General features: G+C 38.1%; 1 protein-coding gene across 3 annotated transcripts; it reads left to right on the top strand.

Moving 5' to 3' along the window:
* Positions 1-379: 379 nt before the first annotated feature.
* Positions 380-23,066, top strand: slc36a4 (solute carrier family 36 member 4). Of its 3 annotated transcripts, none has more exons than XM_073863450.1 (12): positions 380-448; positions 1,560-1,636; positions 2,345-2,437; positions 3,263-3,351; positions 5,486-5,574; positions 9,570-9,665; positions 10,175-10,259; positions 10,342-10,605; positions 10,789-10,887; positions 13,529-13,698; positions 15,821-15,990; positions 22,375-23,066. In XM_073863450.1, the coding sequence occupies exons 2-12, from the start codon at positions 1,615-1,617 to the stop codon at positions 22,668-22,670; spliced, it is 1,473 nt and encodes a 490-aa protein (XP_073719551.1). In that variant the 5' UTR covers positions 380-448; positions 1,560-1,614; the 3' UTR covers positions 22,671-23,066. The 3 variants fall into 3 exon arrangements, with proteins under 3 accessions (XP_073719551.1, XP_073719549.1, XP_073719550.1); XM_073863448.1 differs by having other exon boundaries at positions 397-662; XM_073863449.1 differs by lacking the exon at positions 380-448 and adding an exon at positions 671-829.

Raw genomic sequence — 23,066 nt, 5'->3', positions numbered from 1 at the left:
CAAGATATACAATTTTTACCCTATTATAAATACCCAGGCAAGTTAACCTAACTTACTTGTCAATTGGAGACGCTAATTCTAGAAACCATTTTATTGGACAAAACTCTGTGAATTGCGGGATGACGAGTTATTAATATTTTTTAAAATGGACCTAACTAACACAAAATTCCACAAAACTCCACCTTTGATTTAATTGGGTATTTAAATGGTTTTAGGCAAATGCACTTACATAAACAAACTACACTAAAAGCCTTATTTAAACAGTTAGATGTGTGTGCTGACATATGCGAGATATATATGTAGGCTACAGTACAGTTTCTTTTGTGAAAAATTAGCTCGAGGCAATGGCTATTTTGAGTGTCGCGGTCCCTTTAAGAGCCGCTCCGTCATGAAGGCGGTGACGTTCTTCTCATATTATACGGCGTGAATCAGAGATGATGTTCTCCGTGTATGTATTAACCATTTTCTGCTGTGATCCGGTTTGAATTTAGACACGGACTCACTTTTATACTCACGTGGATCTTTTCTAATGGAATGTCATCGTTATAAACTCGGTTCCTGAGCGTGCGGGTTGTTTGTGGCGGATATTTGCTCCAGCACGCGCCCGGTGATGGTCGCACATAGAGAACCGGAGGAGCGGCTATGATTTATGCGCTCGTGCGGTAAACACATCCACATCATCACTTTATTTTGTTTATATTGTGGTCGAATTAAACTTACTGAAGATTCGATACACATACGCTGAATAACACGGTAGTTGTTATAGCAGCCCGATGTCGACAATCCCACAGACAACAGTTTTTACAGTTACTTTTGCTACGTTATGAAAGTACGTGTTTGTTCATTTATACATATTTCATGTCGTTTATTGTGTTAATTGTTATATATATATTTTTTCTGTTTTCTATCATTCAATTATTCTTTTTAATACTGTTTTTTCGTATGCCTCTACTGCTCTTTCTGTAAAGCTGCTTTGCTTACGTATTATGCTTACGTTGCTGTTACATAGTATCATTCATTAGTGTAATGTTTAATAATACGTTTTTGTATTACGTTTTTTATAATGCATTCAATAAAGTATATACCACGTTCACTTATGCACATCAGCAGTCAAACGTTTGCACACACTGAGCCTATATTTCTTATTGTATGAATTTTTTAGGTATTTCTTGGGCTACATTTGAATGTCTTTGCAATCTTTCACATTTTTTTTGTTTTGTTTGCACTGGATAGTGAAGGGTAGCAACCAACAGGTGTCCAGGGGGGGGGGCCTTTTTATTGGGGCCTTATCTCAAGATGCACATCATGAAGAAAGACTGACCACAATGTTCAGAGCCGTAATTCACACAAAGGATGTTTATGTTAAAGAATCCAAAATATGTTGTTTTGATAGGCTGCTGCATATTTCACATACTTTCATTTTGAACTGAAAGTGTGACTAAGTGTGTCTATACTTCTTCATTTTATAAAGCTGCATTTATGTGCAACATTGGTAAACGGATTTTGTTTCCTGTTTGTCTTGTGCCGTGTTGTAATGAATGTCGTCTTGCATTCGACAGCTAATCCTGGAGTGCCAACTCATCAGAGTGCGACACACCCGTAAGATAACCAGACATGACCTCACCTGAACAACTAGGTACAGTAATAATGTCTGCTTTAATCCAGCATTACAACACTGAATCTCTCTCTCTCTCTCTCTCTCTCTCTCTCTTTCTCTCTCTCTCTCTCTCTCTCTCTCTCTCTCTCTCTCTCTCTCTCATATCTTTACCGTGGTACGACAGAAGTACTTTTTTGAGCTTTAAGGATATTCTTCAGCCTATAGCAAATTTTTGTCTTGTGTATTACCAAACTTCTGAAACAACTGCCCTATTCAGAGACACAATTTCATGATGCATTCGGTCCCTGATGAAGAAACATTATTTTCCCCTCATTAAATAGTATGTTAAATTTCACATAAAAAAAGTATGGGTTGAAAACACTGTTTACAGAAGATGCTCAGTCCCTAAGGTCAGACATCAAAGAGCTATTTGGAGGTAGATTTCTATTAAATTTAGATAGTCATTATCTCTTTTTTAATGTTGACTGGCCTTATTTTAATCCTTGGATGTGTTATAAAACAAATACGGTACGCACACGGCACACCTCAGAGACTAATTTGGGTTGTTCAGGTCTTTTTATGAAGCATCAGTCGACACTTTTTTGGCAGACCTATATTTAATACTTGAATTGGGGCCATTTTATTGAGGCCATTAATCTGATTTAAAATTAGATCTTGCTGATGTATTTCTAGCCATTTGAGCTTTGAGTTGATAATTCATTTTATTTCAAATATGACATTGAGCAGATATGGAGCTCATGACCCCTCTGATGGAGGAGGCAGGCAGTGAGGAAGAGGACGAAGATGACGATCACAAGCAAAAGTCACAAGGCATCACGTGAGTCTCGCTTGCGTCTCTTTTAGACCAAATTTCTCACATTCATAGAAAATAAATGAAGCTACCAATACTTCACTGATACTTTTTACTGATGAAAATCCCCACTTTGCAACCTCCTCACCAATTCCTGGCCATTACTGAGCACATAACTGAGCAACCTTTCTACATTCAAGGCTGTGTTTATACGACAGTGAAAAGTTTTTCCTATTGCCTTAGCAGTATGAAAATGTTCACATGCACACAACTATGCTGTCAAAAAGATTAGCTTTTACACAGATCTGCAAGGATGACTAAATACGCTGTATTACGCGTGCAAGGCCACTAGATGGCGATGTTACTTTGTAAAGAAACAGTGCAAGCCTGCACACATACGCATTCTTCTACAGATCGATAAATACAAACAGTCAAGACAGCAAAAGCATTGAGTAGTTTTGTTTTGACCGAAGATAAGGTACATTTAATACTACAAGTGACCCTGGAATAAAAAACATAAAAGTGTTGTAAACGTTGATAGAGAAGTGTTAATAAAACCTTGAGCTGCACAAAGACAGCGTTTGAGTATCTGACCACAACTGATGTATTGACTGTAAAATAACATGTCAGTTCAGTTTTCTTTCTGATGAAAAATGCCATTTGTGGAGTGCGAAGTTTTATATTTATGGCATTTTGTTGACTTATACTTTGTCAATATATAACTTTGGTGCAACAAATGCAAACAGAGTGATTCAGATAAAGTGCTACATATTAAAATATCTGCCTTAAAAACATCACATTTATCAACTCAAATTCTCTTGCTTTCTAATCATTTGTTTCTTTGTTCTTCACGTTTACTCAGACTTTGCTGCATCTTCTAAAGGGGAATATCGGCACTGGGCTGCTCGGTCTTCCCTTAGCAGTGAAGAATGCTGGCATAGTGGTGCGTAACATCTTAAAGGGACACTCCACTTTTTTGAAAATATTCTCATTTTCCAGCTACCCTAGAGTTAAATATTTGATTTTTACCTTTTTGGAATACATTCAGCTGATCTCCGGGTCTGTCGCTAGAACTTTTAGCATAGCTTAGCACAATCCATTGAAACTGATAAGACCATTAAAAATAAGAGTTTGGATATTTTTCCTATTTAAAACTTGACTCTTCTGTAGTTACATAGAAAATTTAAAGTTGCGATTTTCTAGGCAGATCTGGCTAGGACCATACTCTCATTCTGGCGTAATAATCAAGGACTTTGCTGCTGTAACATGACTGCAGGAGGTGCAATGATATTACGCAGCAGCCGAAAATAGTCCCCTTAGTAACTTTCAATGGCAGGGGACTATTTTCGGGCAGTGCGTAATATCACTATGTAATATGAAAACTAGGTAGGCTTCTTGAGGTAGGTTTAAGGGGGTTTTCCCCTTAAAGGACTTGGCCTTAGTTTAATTGGGAAATATAACCAAATATAACCATATTTTAACAAATATGCCTTACTAAAACATTACTTGTGTGCATTTTGAAGCAAAACAAAGGCCACTGAGGTATTTTAAGTATAAGTACCTCAAGCAACTTTTTAATATAAGACTATTAAATGTTAAATACTATATGCCTTTTATTGTAAAATAAAGTTGGTTCAAATATCAAAAGTAAGTTACTTGGTTGCCTTAAAGGAACACGCCCACATTTTGGGAATTTAGCTTATTCATCATATCCCCCAGAGTTAGATAAGTCTATACATACATTTCTCATTTCCGTGTGTCCTGTAACTCTGTCTGACGCAGCCCCGGCTAGCTTAGCTTAGCACAAAGACTGAAAGTGAATGGCTCCAGCTAGCAAACTGCTCCCAATAAGTGATGGGGGCCGGAGTGATTTGCACAACTCTGACCGAACTCTCTGCTCCTGACCACGGGGCTTCTCGGGTGCTGTGAGCAAATCACTCCGCCCAGTAGCAGTGCTTCGCCTTCTGAGAATATAGTTCCCAGTATGTATACTGTAAAAGATGGCTGTATCTCATATGACCTTGTTATTTGACTATACAAATCACAACACATAAATAGGAAAATGTTTGCGTTATTTTGTCACTTATTGGGAGCAGTATGATAGCTGGAGCCATTCACTTCCAGTCTTTATGCTAAGCTAAGCTAGCGGGGGCTGCGTCAGACAGAGCAACAGCACGCACAGAGATGAGAAAGGTATGTATGGACTTATCTAACTCTTGGGGATACCGTGAATAAGCTAAAATCCCAAAATGTGGGCATGTTCCTTTAAAATTCAGCGAAATATTTTTTACACAATTTTTAAAAGTTAAATAAACTTACAAATTTTAAGGCAACCAAGGTAACTTACTTTTAAACCAGCTATAGAATCAGCTATGTCTGGCTCTCTCCCAAGGTTTTTTTTCTCCTAGGGTTTTTTCAACCCATGGGGCGTCTGCTGACATTTGCTTACCTTAGCAGCCTCTCATATACGTTACATTATTACTATGCTCGCTAGAGCGGTTAATATTAACCGCTGTATTCTGCTTATGTTTACGATTGTTCTGTTTTTTCTCCTGCATCTATTAATGTAAAGCTGCTTTGAAACAATGAAACAATTGTGAAACGAGCTATATAAATTGAAATGAACTGAAAATTGAACCAACAAATATTTTTTACAGTGTAAACTTATCTTTCTAAAAAAAAAAACAAATCTAACATTTTGTTATTAGAACAGTTTCCCATATTCCTTAACAGGTCTGTAAATAAGTCAGACTGGTTGATGAATAAATGTTTGCTCTGTATGTTTAGTTTGTATGCTGTATGTTTATATATGCTGTATTGTGTGCTAACAGGGTAATTGTTATTTGGTTTGTAAGTGTGCCAGGCTAACAAACTTTAATTGTGTTCACTCTTGAGCTGTGATAAAGCCCTCATTTGTAAGCAAAGGTCACGGTGAGAGAGTATTGCTTTAGAAACAAACAAAAACTCTTGCACGTGAATTATGTGGCGTTTACACGTCTGAAAAGATTAATGTAACATTGAGTGTAAAAAAACCTGCAGATTTGACATTATTTCTGTCTGTATTTCTTTTTTTCAAGCTCGGTCCGGTTAGTCTGGTGTTGATGGGTGTGGTTTGTGTTCACTGCATGCACATCCTGGTCACTTGCAGCCATCAGCTCAGCGAACGGTAAGATTTAACGAATAGCGAGCTGGGGCAATCTCCTCAGCCAATCACGTTTCAGTTGTTTAGTAAATACACACAGCCCTGATGTGATGCATGTAAAAGTGCAGGTAGCAAACATGAATGTAGAGGTTTAAATCCTAACATTTTCCACAAGGGTATCTAGTTGGTTAATAAAACATTAACTCTTTCCCTGCCAGGGCTGTCACGATTATGAAATTTGGCTGACGGTAAATTGCCTAATAAATTGTGACTGTTATGACAATTTGTTGTCTGTTTTAATGTTTTGATGATTAATTGTCTGTTTTATTGCTTTGACATTTAATTCTCATACAAATTTTTGTTCATGAATTTTTTTACACATTGTTGCAATTATTTAAATGAAATATTTTGCAAGGTTTACCTGGCAGTAAATATTAATTCACATAACAAATATTTAAAAGTAATTATTTAATAAATATATATTTTAAAAATTCCTGATTAATTCCTGAGAAATAAACACAATAAAGTTTCTGAAAAATAACTGAAAATAAAAATGCAATCAAAGTAAACTGACTATTCCAGAACAGGCCTTAAATAGTAGCCAATCCTACCAAGGTCATATTAGTACTGGACCACATGTCTGTAGTGGTTGCAAAAAAAAAAATTGGCTGCAGCTCCCCCTTGTGTTTTTTAGAGAGATGTGCAATCATTGCGGTGATCTGAAATCATTGCGATGAGACTATTATTGAATCATTGTGACAGCCCTATTCCCTACCAGCATTTTTTTAAAAAGTTGCCAGTCAGCACTAGCTTTTTTATGATTTTCACAAAAGTTTTATGCCTTCCAGGAAATTAAATATTTAATCATAAAAAATATCAAATGAAACAACAGACCCTTTTTTCTTTTTATCACCAATCAAATATGGGTAGGTTTCTTAAAAAATTTTGAGCACAAAACTGACATAATTGCAATTTTGTAAAAGACTTTTGTTAGAGATTAGATTCAGAACGAGGATAAAAACATACACAGTTTTCCCTGTTTTTGGATCAGTGGATGCTTCAGTGTTTTATAAGTTGGGTAAGAGCACCACCTAGTGGATAATAGTGGAAATATGGATTGCCACAAAAACTTGTCATTGGCAGGGAAGCGTTTTCTCTTAATTGACTCGATAACTCATCAATGGCGGGGAAAGAGTTAAAGAGGCATGAATGTGGCTTTAAGTGTTTTTTTGTGAAATAATTTCGTTAGTGTAAAACCCTGACACAGTTTACGGTGTCAAATAAAAACGTAACAACGTCTGCTCTCATTTTACGCTTGGAGTTGGTTTGTATTTTAAATGAATGTTACTCAAGTTTCAAATGACTGTAGCCACATGGAGGAGAAATTTTGCTCTCTTTGAAACAAATCTGGAATTCTGAAGCCACCTTCCTACCCGGCTCATTTCAAAGACAGCAAAGCAAATGTACAGACTGTCGCAGACAGACTTTGAACATGTTCCCTGAAGAAAGGGACTCATAACCATGTGTGGCATTTGAAATATTCTTCAGATGAGAGGACTATTCCTGATGGGAAGCTTGGAAAACTGATCTTGTTATGCATATGGTTTAGAATGAAATGTGCAATTAAAAAAATCTGATAAACTTTTGCAGCCAAAATTTTGGTTTGTTTGTCAGTTTGAGCACACATTCTGTATTCTGAACGCAGTAGTTTCTCATCTGGGAATTTGTATGCGAGTTCACACTTTAAAATGAGCTGCATTCATTGCCTCTTCAAACACGATCAAAGGACACTCCCTCAGGTCTGACTGAAGAAAACAGGAGGATAGTGCATCACTCGCGTGTGTGTGTGTGTGTGTGTGTTTGTGTGTGGGCATATTCATCCCCATGTAAATGAGTACATATAAGCAGTAGAGGTCTACAGTATATAAAGCATGTAAAAATATATAAAGATAACATTTAACACCTGATGTATACACCACCGTTTTTTTTTTATTTTGCTGTGTTTTTGCCTCAACTTGGACAAATTAATACATAAATTAATACAAAAACATCTCCTCACTATCTGCTTACTGCCTGTCCGCTGATCAAACTGTAAAAAAGGCGATCTCTGTAGACAGCCCAGGCTCCACAAACAGCAATAACAACACAGTGGCCAAACCTAGCACCACGAAACATAACAAAGTGTTCCAGCCAATAAACGACAAGAAGGATTTGGGGGTGCGGGTTGGGGGCGTTCATGAAAGCACGGAAGGGAGGGGGAGGAGTTAGCTACGCTCCATTTGTTTGAAAACAGTTCAAACATCAACAAAAAGTGACATCACATAGATTCGCTTAGAGCGCCTTTAATAACAATTGGCCTATTCTGTCCATCTCACTGTGAAATACACACATAGCCTAAAGGCGGGCTGCATGATTTTTTAAAAACCCTTTGGAAAAGGGAGTCGGGCCGAGTACCAAAACGCACTTGTAGCCAATCAGCAGTAAGGGGTGTGTCTACTAACCAACATTGTTCCCTGGGGTGCGTATGTGTGGGGCGGGTCTATCAAATGAAGGTCAAGATTCTATTGGGGTAGGGGCGTGTGTGTGTGTGCTATATTTCTATATTTATTAACACCATAATTAGAACAAACAGGAAGAAGACATAGGCTAAGATAGAATGTAAAAAGAAGTAATAGAAAACAAAAAAAAATGAAAACTTTAATAAATGGTAATATTACTGATATTATGAACTCATTCAAATCTTTAATCTTTCTAAATAAATTATAAACGTAACGTAATGAAAACGCTATAAGAGACACATAGAGGGATCAGACTTCGACAGAACACCGGAAATCTTCTATAATTATTTTCTATTCTAATTATTAAAAGATTTCCAAATGATTTCATCAGTTTAGTCTGTCCGGTTGAGGGCTTATTGCTACACCTACATTTATCTTCAAATGGTGTCTTCGACGACGGTATACTATAAAAATGAAGGTCATCTATTTTGGCATTCCTATTCCGACACTCAACAGCACAACAAGACATTTTCTAGTGAGTTATATTGTTCGTTTAATTTCCACTGTTTTTCTGCCACCACATTGGGCGCGTGACGTAACTGTGATGTCGACTCGCAAAAGGTCTATTGTCTAGAACTCAAAAATAAGATGACATTGTTTATTGAGAGGGATATCCATAAAAATGAAATCATCAGGATATTGGGGACAATATGTTTTATTTTGTTCACAGGTGTACTACACTCTAAAAATGTCTGGGTTATTTTTGACCCACAATGACCCGTAAATATTGGACAGAACACGTGCTGGGTTAACAAATACCCAATGTTCTGTTGTGTTCTGTCCAATATTTACCCATTATGGGTCAAAAATAACCCAGCCATTTTTAGAGTGTAACTATTTGAAATTTATTCAACAGTGTTTGAATCCAGAAAGTTCTGAATTTTTACCCTTTGCATCATGTCTGGGTTATCCTCGCTTTTTCTGCAATAGAAACCATAGATGGGTATGTGCAATGTTACATCATCCATGAACATGATTTATGAGTCCTGTCAGATCAATTCCTGTTGACAGTTAAGTGAAGTCTACAACTCCCATCGTTCCACACTTTTTCACAGCGTCATCAAGCTGCGGCCGCTGTTTTTTAGTGACCTCTAGTGCCGAAAATAATATACTGTGCCTTTAAGGCAAATACAATTTTATTTTGTCAAGACATTTGAGCACATTTCCCACCCAATGTTTCTTAAAAGTAATCTCCTTTTAAGCAAAAACATGTTTTCTCTTTCGATTTTGAGATGAAATTACCAAGTCACGCTCTTCAGAGGTTTCATGATGTTCACAATGTTTCTAAACAAACCCTCGACAAAAGCAAGAAAACTTGCGTTTATAAAAGAAAAAGAAAGCCACTGAAGATTTGTCATTTTGTGTGGTCTTTTTTTATTTCCTTTAGTTTTTTTACTTGGTAAAAACATTTTGGACTCCTTTGCTCATGGGGAATATTTGCCTGTTTTCTCACTCTCACAGGTTTAAACGTCCTCCTCTCGGTTATAGTGACACAGTCGCTGTTGCTATGGAGATGAGTTCGTCCCAGTGCCTGAGGAAAGGTGCTCATTTTGGAAGGTGAGCTATCCCATCATGTAGTTCATTGGCATGACAGGAGCACTCACCCGTGTTTATGTATGTGGCAGGAGGGCATGTTGAATATATTCATCAGTATGCACAGACACGGGATAATGTGTGGAGACCTCATGACCTGAATCCTTAAAGAGTCTCACTGGGAAATGTTTGCTTCATAATCTGCATAAATAATAATAGATCACTTCAATAAGACATTTTTGATTTAGCCATTTTTTGGGGGGCCCTATGATCCCGATGATAGTGTCTATATATCTGATTCGAGCAGCTCATTATGTTGCACAAAACTATTTTCCCATTTATAAAACCACTTCATTGCATTTTAATAGAGATTTTTTCTTTTTTTCCCCTGTGTCTATTTAAGATTATGTTTGAATTTGGGATAAAAAAAACCCTCAAAAACAAGATTTTTTTTTTACCACCAATTGTTACCCAAATTATCATTTAGATATTAAGGTTATGTTATAATCATAGTTTGTCATTTTTCTTTCTAGACAGTTAGTGAATTTCTTCCTGGTTTTGACTCAGCTGGGCTTCTGTAGCGTATACTTTGTGTTCCTGGCAGAAAATATCAAACAGGTAAAGTACAGCAAACACCAGCCAATCAGAATTCTGCTCCAAACACAACAACCAATCAGTTTCTTGTGTGTTTTTTGTCTAGGTGATTGAAGGTGCTAGTTCAAACACATCCATGGAGACTGTGATGTTATACTCCAATAGCTCTGAGGAGGGCGCCATCTCTTCGGATCCACCTTCTGTCGCCATGGTGATGGGGCTGGACCTGCGGCTATATATGGTCTTCCTCCTTCCGTTCATCATCGTCCTGACCTTCATCAGAGACCTGAGGAACATGGCCGCTCTCTCCGCCATAGCCAACCTGTGCATGGCGGTCAGCATCTTTCTGATCTTCACAAACATCCTTAATGTAAGTGTGTTCTTTACTTCTTTATTCATCTCACAAAAATGTGATATCCATGTGCAGTATTTATCAGATTAATGTACTTTTTCTGTCGTCTTGATTGTTTGGATGGCAATTGTGAAAAATGGAGCGAAATTATAATGTAGTCTATTTAAATTGTAGTCTGTTTTTCATCTTTTCTCTCTGTAGGACTTAACCGATCCCAGACAACTGCCGTACGCTTCCACGTGGCGGAAATATCCTTTCTTCTTTGGAACGGCCATCTTTGCTTTTGAGGGAATTGGAGTGGTGAGTGTTTTATGTAGGGGTGCAACAACTAATCGATAGTTAATTATCAATTAGTTGGTCTGTGATGTCACATGGTCCTGTACCACCGCCATACAGCACGGACATGCGTCTGCTTTATTATGACACTTTCATATCATAATCATGGCATATTTATTTTGTTAGTAATGAATAATGTTCATTTTCATCAAGGTCTGAAGTTGAAGATTAAAATAAGTTTATATCTTTGCCAAAATGTCCTCCCCAGCACATCCCTGAAGACTCCCTTCGTTTTGTTTATTTATATTTTGACATTCAGTGATGTTTTACTTTTCATAAACTGCACAAACTTTTTTATTTTAGGCTTAAAATATCAAAACGATCATATTAGTAAAACTCTGAAGTAGTGAATTTAGTGCCTTATTTAGCTATAGTATGTGAAAAATCTAATTGAGTAATATTTATGTTTTAATCCGATAAGTCGATTAATCAAAAAAATAATCGCCCGATTAATCGCTTATAATCGTTAGTTGCAGCCCTAGTTTTTATATAATGGAGACTGTTGTGTAAAATGCTGTCAACATGGAGATCTCACTAAGTTTTGCTTTATTTTTTTATAGTGCTGGGCAAAGATTAATCGCGATTTATCACATACAAAATAAAAGTGATTTTTTGCATAATATATGTGTGTGTACAAATTTTAATTTATATATATGTGTGTGTGTGTGTGTATATATATATATATATATATACAGTGGGGCAAAAAAGTATTTAGTCAACCACCAATTGTGCAAGTTCTCCCACTTAAAAAGATGAGAGAGGCCTGTAATTTTCATCATAGGTACACTTCAACTATGAGAGACAAAATGAGGAAAAAAATCCAGAAAATCACATTGTCTGATTTTTTAAGAATTTATTTGCAATTTATGGTGGAAAATAAGTATTTGGTCAATAACAAAAAAGCAAGATTTCTTTCTCTCACAGACCTGTAACTTTTTCTTTAAGAGGATCCTCTGTCCTCCACTTGTTACCTGTATTAATGGCACCTGTTTGAACTTGTTAGCAGTATAAAAGACACCTGTCCACAACCTAAAACAGTCAGAATGCAAACTCAACTATGGCCAAGACCAAAGAGCTGTCAAAGGACACCAGAAACAAAATTGTAGACCTGCACCAGGCTGGGAAGACTGAATCTGCAATAGGTAAGCAGAAATCAACTGTGAGAGCAATTATTAGAAAATGAAAGACATACAAGAACACTGATAATGTCCCTCGATCTGGGGCTCCACGCAAGATCTCATCCCGTAGGGTAAAAATTATCACCAGAATGGTGAGCAAAAATCCCAGAACCACATGGGGGAACCTAGTGAATGACCTGCAGAGAGCTGGGACCAAAGTAACAAAGGCTACCATCAGTAACACACTATGCAGCCAGGGACTCAATTCCTGCAGTGCCAGATGTGTCCACCTGCTTAAGCCAGTACATGTTCGGACCCGTCTGAAGTTTGCTAGAGAGCATTTGGATGATCCAGAAGAAGATTGGGAGAATGTCATATGGTCAGATGAAACCAAAACATAACTTTTAGGTAGAAACTCAACTTCTTGTGTTTGGAGGAGAAAGATGCTGAGTTGCATTCAAAGAACACCATACCTACTGTGAAGCATGGGGGTGGAAACCTCATGCTTTGGGTCTGTTTTTTTGCAAAGGGACCAGGACAACTGATCCGAGTTAAGGAAAGAATGAATGGGGCCATGTATCGTGAGATTTTGACTCAAAACCTCCTTTCGTCAGCAAGGGCATTGAAGATGAAACGTGGCTGGATCTTTCAGTATGGCAGTGATCCCAAACATACCGCCCGGGCAAAGAAGGAGTGGTTTGGTAAGAATAATTTCAAGGTCCTGGAGTGGCCTAGCCAGTCTCCAGATCTCAACCCCATAGAAAATCTTTGGAGGGAGTTGAAAATCTGAGTTGCCCAGCGACAGCCCTAAAACATTACTGCTCTAGAGGAGATCTGCATGGAGGAATGGGCCAAACTACCAGCAACAATATGTAAAAACCTTGTGGAGACTTACAGAAAACGTTTGATCTCTGTCATTGCCAACAAAGGGTATATAACAAAGTATTGACATAAACTTTTGTTATTGACCAAATACTTATTTTCACCATAATTTACAAATAAATTCTTAAAAAATCAGACAATGTGATTTTCTGGATTTTTTTTTCTCATTTTGTCTCTCGTGGTTGACGTGTGCCTTTGGCGGGAATTGCAGGCCTCTCTCATCTTTTTGGGTGTGAGAACTTGAACAATTGGTAGCTGACTAAATACTTTTTTGCCCCACTGTATGTATATATATATATATATATATATATATATATATATATATATATATATATATATATATATATATATATATATATATATATATATATATATATATATATATATATATATATATATATATATATATATATAAATTTATACACACACACACACACACACACGTAAATGTAAATGTTTCTTAAATACATACATAATAATTACACACAGCACCTACACATATATTATGCAAAAAAAATCACTTTTATTTTGTATGTGATTAATCGCGATTAATCTTTTCCCAGCACTAATTCTTAAGCATTAAATCTCTCTTTCTTGGTGTGTAGGTTCTTCCTTTAGAAAATCAAATGAAGGATCCAAAACGCTTCCCGCAAGCTCTCAACATTGGCACGGCTGTGATGATAGTTTTGTATGTAACCCTGGCGACGATGGGGTATCTTCGGTTTGGAGATGAGATCAAAGGAAGCATCACGCTTAACCTTCCACACGGCTCTTGGTAACTATGACCGCACACAGACATGAATTTTATTTGACTAAGTTCGGGAGGAGCATGGTCATGTAATCCAACCAATCAGCACACAGAGGTCTCTGTACATGGCTGTCCCTCACCGCTGTCCCGTCACAGTTTTTTGCAGCATCTCTCCTTCACCCCATCAATGAACTGTGGTGATCTGACACGGCCCAGGTTTTTGTTTTAATGTTTAGGGGCGGGAAGATGCCAAACAGGGTACATGAGCCCAACCTTTTAATTTAGTCTTGGGTTAGTGCACATGCTGTATTTAAATTGTCTTGTTTCCAGCTCATTTTCCTATCTGCTGCCTAAAAATAAAATGAGGCAAAATCGCAAAAATAAAATGCAAAGCTCCCATCCTTTAAATATGAGTGTTTTACATCAGTTAATTTATTTATTGCGGTTATTTATTAGAGCTTCCAGCCGTAGTGGAGTTAAATTTTGGGAAGCGATATTAAATCCTGCATCGAAGTCTTTGATGCATCGTCTCTCACCTGTCACTGTCAGGAATGACTTTGTGATTGATCACAACTGCGAACTACATGAAATAAGTGAGAAATAAAAAGCAGATGTTCAGAAGTTTAGCTCCTGCCCAGTTAACATTTATCAGAGTTTTATTTGTAACAGACTTTCTTCCTAAATCTTTTTGACATCCAGTGAGCCAGGAACAACTGGCCTCTTAAACTCGGGATTAATTCAGCAGCTGGGAAGTTGATATAAATTGACGAGTAGCTTTACAGTATGTGACAGGACTGAAACTTTTTTGGCAAAATGTTATTTTGGGCATTTGTTGATAAAAAGTTGTAACTGTTAAAGCAACACCAAATAGTTTTTTTTTTACCTGAAAATAACGTTTCCAAAAAAGTTTCAGTCGTTCATCCACTCGAAACAAGGTTCACATTCGCTTTGCAGCCCTCTATCGGCCAAAACCGCACTAAAGGAGTTTCCAATCGTCGGGTCGCGGTCCTGTAGTTTGAGTGAAAACTACAAAAACTTGCTTTACGGCAGACCTACAATCCAATCAGAGCCAGCTTTGCTGCAGTAGGCTAAATTATTTATGACACTGGAAATGGACAATTCCGCTTCCAACATGTAGGGGGAGCAAAGAGCAAAAACTATTTAGTGTTGCTTTAACATCAGTTAATGCACAATGAACTAACATGAACAATTGTATTGGCATTAACTGACATTAACAAAGATTAACAAATGATAAAAAATATATTTCTCATTGAAGTTAATGCTTGCAAATGCATTTACTAATGTTAACAAATACAAAGTTATTGTAAAGTAGATGGCTTGGGCGGGAGCATCTGTTAACTCCGCCCCCTCCAACTGTTACTGTGCGTTCATACCACCACCGGTGAGGGCGTCAAAAAAAGCTCTGCCAATGACGCTGTAGAAAAAGTGTAGTGGATGCTCTGACGCTTGAATGCATTCTCTGTAATTCTCTCAAGCGGAGGGTTTCATTTTCCGGTTGGCAGGCGCCGAACGTTTCCGCCTTCCGGTTGGCAGGCGCCGAACGTTTCCGCCTTCCAGGTTGGCAGGCGCCGAACGTTTCTGCCTTCCGGTTGGCAGGCGCCGAACGTTTCCGCCTTCCAGGTTGGCAGGCGCCGAACGCTTCCACCTTCCGGTTGGCAGGCGCCGAACGTTTCTGCCTTCCGGTTGGCAGGCGCCGAACGTTTCCGCCTTCCGGTTGGCAGGCGCCGAACGTTTCCGCCTTCCGGTTGGCAGGCGCCGAACGTTTCTTCTTTCCTGTTGGTTGACACAAACGTTTCACACCATACATGATGTGCCGCTGCTCGCCAGAGCTCGTCGCCGGCTCTCAATGACAATGAATGACTTCAGGCCACTTTGCCGCTCTCGCCGGTGGTGGTGTGAACCCATAGTCAGTCTGCTGCCAGTTCCATTTAGGAATGACACGACTCCTTTTTTATATCCAATCAAAGCACAATGGAGAAAATAAGCCCCATCCACTATTTTTATTTTGTAATATTCGGTTTCACTCTGAAATGCATCACAACAAGTAAAGTTGATCGCTACTTCCAGTTTAAAAGTCTTTTTAAAGTTTTGTTGTAGTACTCATGTGTGCATTGTGTATATGTTACAGGTCCAATCAGCTGGTGAAGATCTTGTACTCATTCGGTGTGTTCGTGAGTTACGCGGTGCAGTTTTTCGTGCCAGCTGAAATTCTGATTCCACCCGTGTGCGAGCGGGTCAGAAAGACCTGGAGACGGGCGGTTGATCTCGGTCTTCGTGCGCTGCTTGTCTGCCTCACATGTGAGTCTACACACACCTCATTTCTTTCCATCTTCTTTTCCTCCTTATCTAGCATTCATTCGAGATGAGAGGTGAGTTTTTACCTCATGATGGATGAATCCTATTAAGGATGGGACACCTGAAGGTTTTTGGATTATTTTGATGTATGTTTTTTATCTTTGGATAAATCGAATCCGCTACTGAACCGCAAACCACCCATAGACCTAAAACAAAATATTTGTTTAACGCGGTCACTCATGCATGTATGAATGAGTGTTACTACGATAGAGAGAGAGAGGATGAGACGGTAAGAGTAAGAGCAGAGTCAGTAAGAACAGTGTGTTTTGACTTTGAAACTGAGAAAAATAGTGCGAGACTGCGAAAAAGTTACTAATGCAAGAAAGGAGATCAAGCATCTGTCGGTTCTAGCAATTGTTCCAGCTGTATATTGGAGGCTTTGTCTATTGTTTTAGCTGTCTAGGGATCTAGCTATTTATATCATTCTGGTTATAATATTGCCTGTCTATCAAAAAATGCGAAAGTTTCTATAGTCCAACTTTTCTAGGTATGCGGGACTTTAAAATGTTTACATTTACGCTTTTGGAAGATTTTGGATGACGCGCAATGCTGTGACACGCTATAAAAGGTATCTTATTTGTCCTAACCAGCTACAACGCAATCCAGAGCGTCTGTGAATTTTATTTTAGAAACGTTTTTTATTTCGCCTACACAGAGATCTCATTCAATAAAGGTTGTGCGCCATATGAATATTAATCACCAAACATGGATAAGGAGAGACTGATTCGACGATTAAAAGCAGAAATATATAACAAATACCTCAAGTTGCGCAAGGAAAGCCATAAAATGCTGAGGTATGCATTTATTTATGTGCGTGCGCTCTTCAGCTTCAGTGCGAGAAGGTTCACAGAAAAAACTGTTCTTATTGGCTGTGTTTTGTGATTGATTGCGTGGCACTACGCCCTATAATCGCATTAGGTTTGGACAGACAAATTGCCTATGGCCAAAACATATTGTGTCGCATCTAGTTAGGACAAGGTTTGAGAGGATGCACAAATGGAGAAAAACGGTTCTGATTGGCTGGGTTTTGTGATTGATTGGATCATGTCACACCTCTTTTTTTCATTCAGTATTTACAAACTGATGACTATCAGTGGAATCATATGACATCGTGTCTGGTTAGAACGCTGTGGAAGACTTTTGTCAGTTTGTAAATGATGTGCCGAAGAATCATTTATCCCCAATGATTGTTTTGCATTTTAAAGATTTTTTGGCCAGGAACACAAGCCTGTCATCAGTTTCAGGCTACATTTACATGATTAGTAGTAACAAACGGTAGGGTTTTTCATTTCCATTTTTAAAACATTTCACATATACACGACAATGCTGTCAAGACAGCAATGCTGTTTAAATGGATCTGCAAAGATGACTAAATACATTGTATAACGCGTATCCTATTTATGTTGTTGTGTAAATGGCCCCTTATGGTTTAAGTAAATAGTTTTAATTAAACTAAAAGTTGGTTAGACGTTTGAAAAACATTTGGGGGATGTTTTTCAAATATTTTTATTCACGTAAATAAATTACGAGCCACAGAAATTTGATTATTTAGGGTCAGTTTCCTGTACCGGGTTTAGAATAATTATAATTGGACATTTGGGTGATCCTCACGAAATCCAGACTTAGAAGGTGTCCAGCATCAGATTTTTTTAAAAAGCCCTTGAAGCCTTTTTTTGCACATATAAGATTAAGGTCTGAACTTACTTTAACCATTATTTTTAGAGGATTTAAAATATTTCCTATAGAACTATTTAAATTTTTTAGATTATCATTATCAAAAATCATCATCACCGCAACTTGATATTACATTAAATATATGCATTTACAAGCTCATGTTTCGTTAATGAGAACTAGAAAGTTGTCTAGGTACTATGACAAACAAAATTTCAACTTTTATCTGGAGAACTGCTTACCTGGTAGCCATCTTGAGTGTCACAGTCAATTATGTCCCTTCCGCTAATTTTTATTTTTTTTGAAAATGTTAGTTCCTTGAGGGCTTAAACAATGATTGAAAATTGTTGCGGAGGATGAGAAAATTTTTCTTGGACACATTTATATTCCTTATTATAGTCTCTTCATTTACCAATAATCACCAAATACCACATGTTTCTTTACTGTAAATGTTTATGGTATAACATGCACTGAAGCTTTTTATTTTTTTAGATTATTTTAATTATAAATATTTCCATGTCTAAGAACCCAAATCCAGTAATGGACACGTTGCAGTAATGATAATTTTCCTCTTTAATGTGTAAAAAAACAACAAAATTGGTTTGTATGTCATTTTAAATCATGTGCAAAATAGTACATGAAGAGATGTTTGTATCTGTATGCTTCTTATTTTGATACTCTTACTTTGCATTTACTTTTTTATCAAATGTGTTTCATGACACCTCATAAGTCTAATTTCGCGAGAATCACCCATTTAAGTAGCTTTTACAAACATACCTTACAAAAAAACACAGCTGTTGTGTATCTTGAGACAAAACATGGCACTGATATATGTCAAAATATGTCAGTGCAAGCTGTTTTCAACTAAGACAGCTCAAAACAGCATTTTAGTCTGGGACTAGTAACTAGACTTGAGCCCTGTCCGTGAAACCGCCCCATAGTGTATTAAGCTATTTCTTGTAACTGTTGAAATAAAATATGTTTAAAAAAGACGTCAGACTTAGAAAATAATCTGCTTTGATGACAAACTTTTCACCAGATTTTTGCTTTCCTGAGTCATCCTGGTAGTTTCCATCGATCTTAACGACGGTAGCTTCTGCTCTTTTGTTTTGTTTTTTGTTTTGTGGCGGTCCTGTAAAATACGATGATAATATGCTGCTTGGAATCCTTTTCATTTATTAACTGTCTGTTTTCGTGCTGAAATACACTATTGGTGCTTGCCAGCATTTAGAAAATCTGGGCATGGATTAATAAAGGATCATGACGTGCTGTCACCTTTTTCCACAAGAGTGGAAGTGCTGACATAAATAAATTCAGGAATGGATTATTATTGTTTGCACTATTGCGTGGCAGCATTTTTATTTATATTATGTTATTTTTATTTTAGGCTGTTTGATGATCATTAATCACAATGGGGGGGAATTCATCAGAGGCAGGAATATAAAGACCAGAGGGGGTAAATCCCCCCATCCCCCCAGCAAATCACACCCTGGGTATATTAAAGTGCACCTTTTTTATTGTTAACAATGTTATTTTGTGTATTAGGTATAATACAATGTGTTTGCGTGGTTTATGGTTAAAAAACACATTATTTTCCACGTACCGTACATTTTTGTAGCTCCAGATTTCACTCTCTTTCTAAAATGCAGTGATTTGAAAAGCTATGTGTCCCTGATTGGCCAGCTAATCTGTACGTTGTGATTGGTCTGAATACATCAGCCGGAAATGTGACGATCCCTACCATGTTTGAAAGATTCACTCACAGGAGTTAACTTATAGGCTGTGAGTCCAAGCGGGAAGAATTATGATAATGTCGGTCTTGTCTACATCACCAATACCAAGAAGTGTTTGTTGTAGTCCAAGAAAAGAGATTTATGTTGGAGACGATAACTCGCGTCATCGTTTACTTCAGGGTTTGTACCTTTTGCATATCATTAACATGTACTAATACACACCTACACACCAAAGGAAATTTATAAGCGTGACTCGGACTATAGGTGCTCCTTAATAGAAAAAGTTAACCCAAAAATGAAAATTACTCCAAGCCAGTCGAGAAGTATAAAGCTTGGAAGAGTCAGGTCATGCCATACCAACCATAGTCATTTACATCTCTGATAGTTTGGGGATGAGTAAATCATGGAGTAATTTTCATTTTTGGGTGAACTATCCCTTTAATCGATTGCAATGCTCTACCAACTGAACTACAGGAACACCATACCTTGAATGCTTTATTCAGTCTCAAAGTATCATGTAGAGTCGACACATCAAGCAGATTTTGCAGATCTGTCATATTATACTAAAAAGTTTCGAGAAAGTTGTAGAAGAGGCTGGAGGAACAGAGGGCTAATGAAGGTACCCACACTTCTCTAACAATGAAGTTCTTATTCTGTCACTCATCTGCGCTCTCTTTATTTCTCTCTTGGCTCTTTCGCTCCATCTCTCGTTTCCTGGTCCAGGGCCATCACCCAACTACATGCTGTGATAGATTAGTATGAGTTTCATATATATCGATGTGTGTGCATCTTGTGTTATTCTGTAGTGTGTTTTTGCTGCTATATATGTCTTCATTGTGTTTGATAGCTTGGGCTGACTTAAGGGACTCATTCAGTGTCCGGTCATTTATCTTCTTCTACCTGAGGCTCTGTGAGTTATTACTTGCACGCCCTACTGAGACCAGCCTGTTGGTGAGCTTTCCATTGAGGCCTGTCGCGGAGCTCCGTGATGGGGCTTATCGTGCAGCTCCATGCTGAGGCCCATGACTGTGATTTATTATGAAGCCTTCCTCAGTAGTTTTTTTCTTCTGAAGGGTAATTGGGTGACATGAAGATGTCAAACCCTTCGCTTTGTTAGAGATGATGTGGTGGTTAAGATTCGAGGCTGATTACAAATGTGTCTGTAAATACGGAGTGATTTCGGGGAAATCTGGTGTTGTGTAGATGCAAGGTAGGTGTGTAGTAGGGAAGGATTTCTATTGAACTTAAATTTCTGTTCGTGATAACAATTCACAGGTTTTGGATTTTTGAATAGAGTAGTAACCATGTTTTTTGGTGTATTAAGATATTTATAAAACAACAGTTTTACTGCGGAAACATTTAATACATATGTATTAAAACCATACTTATTTTTCATAAGTGAAAACATTGTTTCTGGACTTGGACTTGACATGGGATCTGTTTGTATTTTGTCTTCCCATCACGTTCTGCTTCACACATTTAGTTTGAAATGTCAAACCTTTTATCCAGAGGGTGGCAGCAGCACACAGGGTGAAGAAACTGAAGCGTTCATGCATGTTTGTGAGACTTGTCGTGTGTTATACTGGTTCACTCTGCCAGAGCGAGTAAGCGAGCGAGACGAAGAGGAGAGCAGGTGTGTGACACTTCACACTTGAGTCTCATGAATTAAACATATGTGTACCGCCTCAGCGTGTGTGTGTTTGTGCTTTATATAAAACGTTGTGGGTAAGGTTTGGAGTCTTTCCATTGAAAGCTTTGCGTGAGTGTGGATAAACATTGTTTAGGCTTTGTTTTCTGGCTGAGGACAAGCTTTTAATCATCCACGTCAGCAAAAAAATTTATATTGATTTTTGATTTAGTCTTTCATCCGGTTCTCTGCCTACACTTATCCATAAACCACTAAACCAGTTACATGAGAGGGAATATGCATGCTATAGCTTGATGAATTGTGGGGAAGCATGCAAGACTTGATTTATAGCTAATACATCAGGCTGGAAATGTTGTTATTTAAACCTTATCCAAGTAATACACTGGAAATTAATGACACCTTAAAGTATGCGTTTATTGAGTACAGCTGTGATTTTATTATTTACTTTTAATTAATCAGATGTACTTTTTTACCTAGTGTAAGAAAAAACTGACCTGCATTGCTGGAAGGAACACACCCATGTTTACAAACAAAAATATTTTAGATATTTGGGTGTAAATTTGGGTGTCTTTTGAACACAGCAACAATATAACACTGCCCTGGAAACCATGGACAAAACCTTAGCAACTGCATAGAACTACACAGCACCTTAACAAACGGCATTATATCGCACTGTTATTCACACACAAACCCTAAACAGTCACAAAGAAATGCCCTGGCAACCAATCACAGAACCTTAGCAACTTTATAGAAATTACTTGGCAACCACCTACAAACCCTAAACAAACAGCTGCATAGAAATGCCCTTGCAACCACTCACAACACCTTAACAATTGGATAAAAATGCCCTAGCAATCATACAGAAACCCTGAGCGACTGCACAGAAACACCCTGGCAACCACTCACAACACCTTAGCAACTGCAAAGAAATGACCAGGCAACCACTTGCAACACACTTAATAACTGCATATAAATACCCTGGCAAACACTCACAACACACTTAGGAAGTGCATAGAAATGACCTGGCAACAACACACACCACCTTTAAAACTGGATAAAAATGTCCTGGCAAGCATCCACAAACCCTAGACAGCTGAATAGAAATGACCTGGCAACACACTTAGCAACAGCATGGAAATGCCTTGGCAAAAATGCACAACACTGTAGGGTTGTGAGTTTGCGTAGTGGCTTTGAGTTTAGCATTAGCAAACTTCAAATAATTTAAAAAAGGAATAATTTCCATCTCATTTATCTTTCATTCTCTCTCTCTCTCAGGTGTAACAGCCGTCCTGATACCTCGGTTAGACCTTGTGATCTCATTGGTGGGTGCAGTGAGCAGCTCGGCGCTGGCGCTCGTCTTCCCTCCCCTGGTGGAGCTCATCGCGTTCCCCAGCCAACCCCCTCCTCCTTTTCTCCTCCTCAAAGATCTCTCCATCGCTGCCTTGGGCTTTATCGGCTTCCTGACAGGAACCTACGTGACGATGGAGGAGCTCATTTATCCAGACGATCAAGGACAGGCCCATCTCCGTGATGATGGGAACTGGACCACACTCACTACCTTACTGCCCTAATGACCATAAACGGAGGACCAATCCAACATTTGAGGATCACTTTGAACACTATAGGCGTGTAACAGTGGTGCACAAACACACATCCTGTAGGAAGTGTATGATTTGAGGTTTAGGACCAACAGCCTGTCCGTGTCCTATAGAGGTTGAGCCTTTTTTATCGCTCAATTATTTTTATTCGACAAACACGACAGGTGCGTTGAATTGCATACGTGGTTAAGTGAATGATGGCGTGCGTGGGAAATATTTTCTCAACGCAGGCATACGGACTTTCCATGACTCTCTAGGAGCATTATGGGAGAACGGGAGAGAAATATTGCACACTATAATATAGACCCTGAAGAATGTACATATATTTGCTGACTTCAGAGTTATTAATAAACTAATATTTTCTCTGGA

This window comes from Misgurnus anguillicaudatus, chromosome 24 (assembly GCF_027580225.2).
Source record: "Misgurnus anguillicaudatus chromosome 24, ASM2758022v2, whole genome shotgun sequence".
In the NCBI taxonomy this organism is placed as follows: domain Eukaryota; kingdom Metazoa; phylum Chordata; class Actinopteri; order Cypriniformes; family Cobitidae; genus Misgurnus; species Misgurnus anguillicaudatus.
The sequence above is the reverse complement of the archived record's forward strand: the minus strand, read 5'-3'. Positions and strand labels throughout refer to the sequence as shown.

Coding starts and splice junctions, on each gene's coding strand:
- slc36a4 (XM_073863450.1), top strand. CDS start 1,615: ATGACCTCACCTGAACAACTAG. Junction 3,352..5,485: donor TGAAGAATGCTGGCATAGTG/GTGCGTAACATC, acceptor CTTTTTTTCAAG/CTCGGTCCGGTTAGTCTGGT. Junction 10,260..10,341: donor TGGCAGAAAATATCAAACAG/GTAAAGTACAGC, acceptor TTTTTTGTCTAG/GTGATTGAAGGTGCTAGTTC.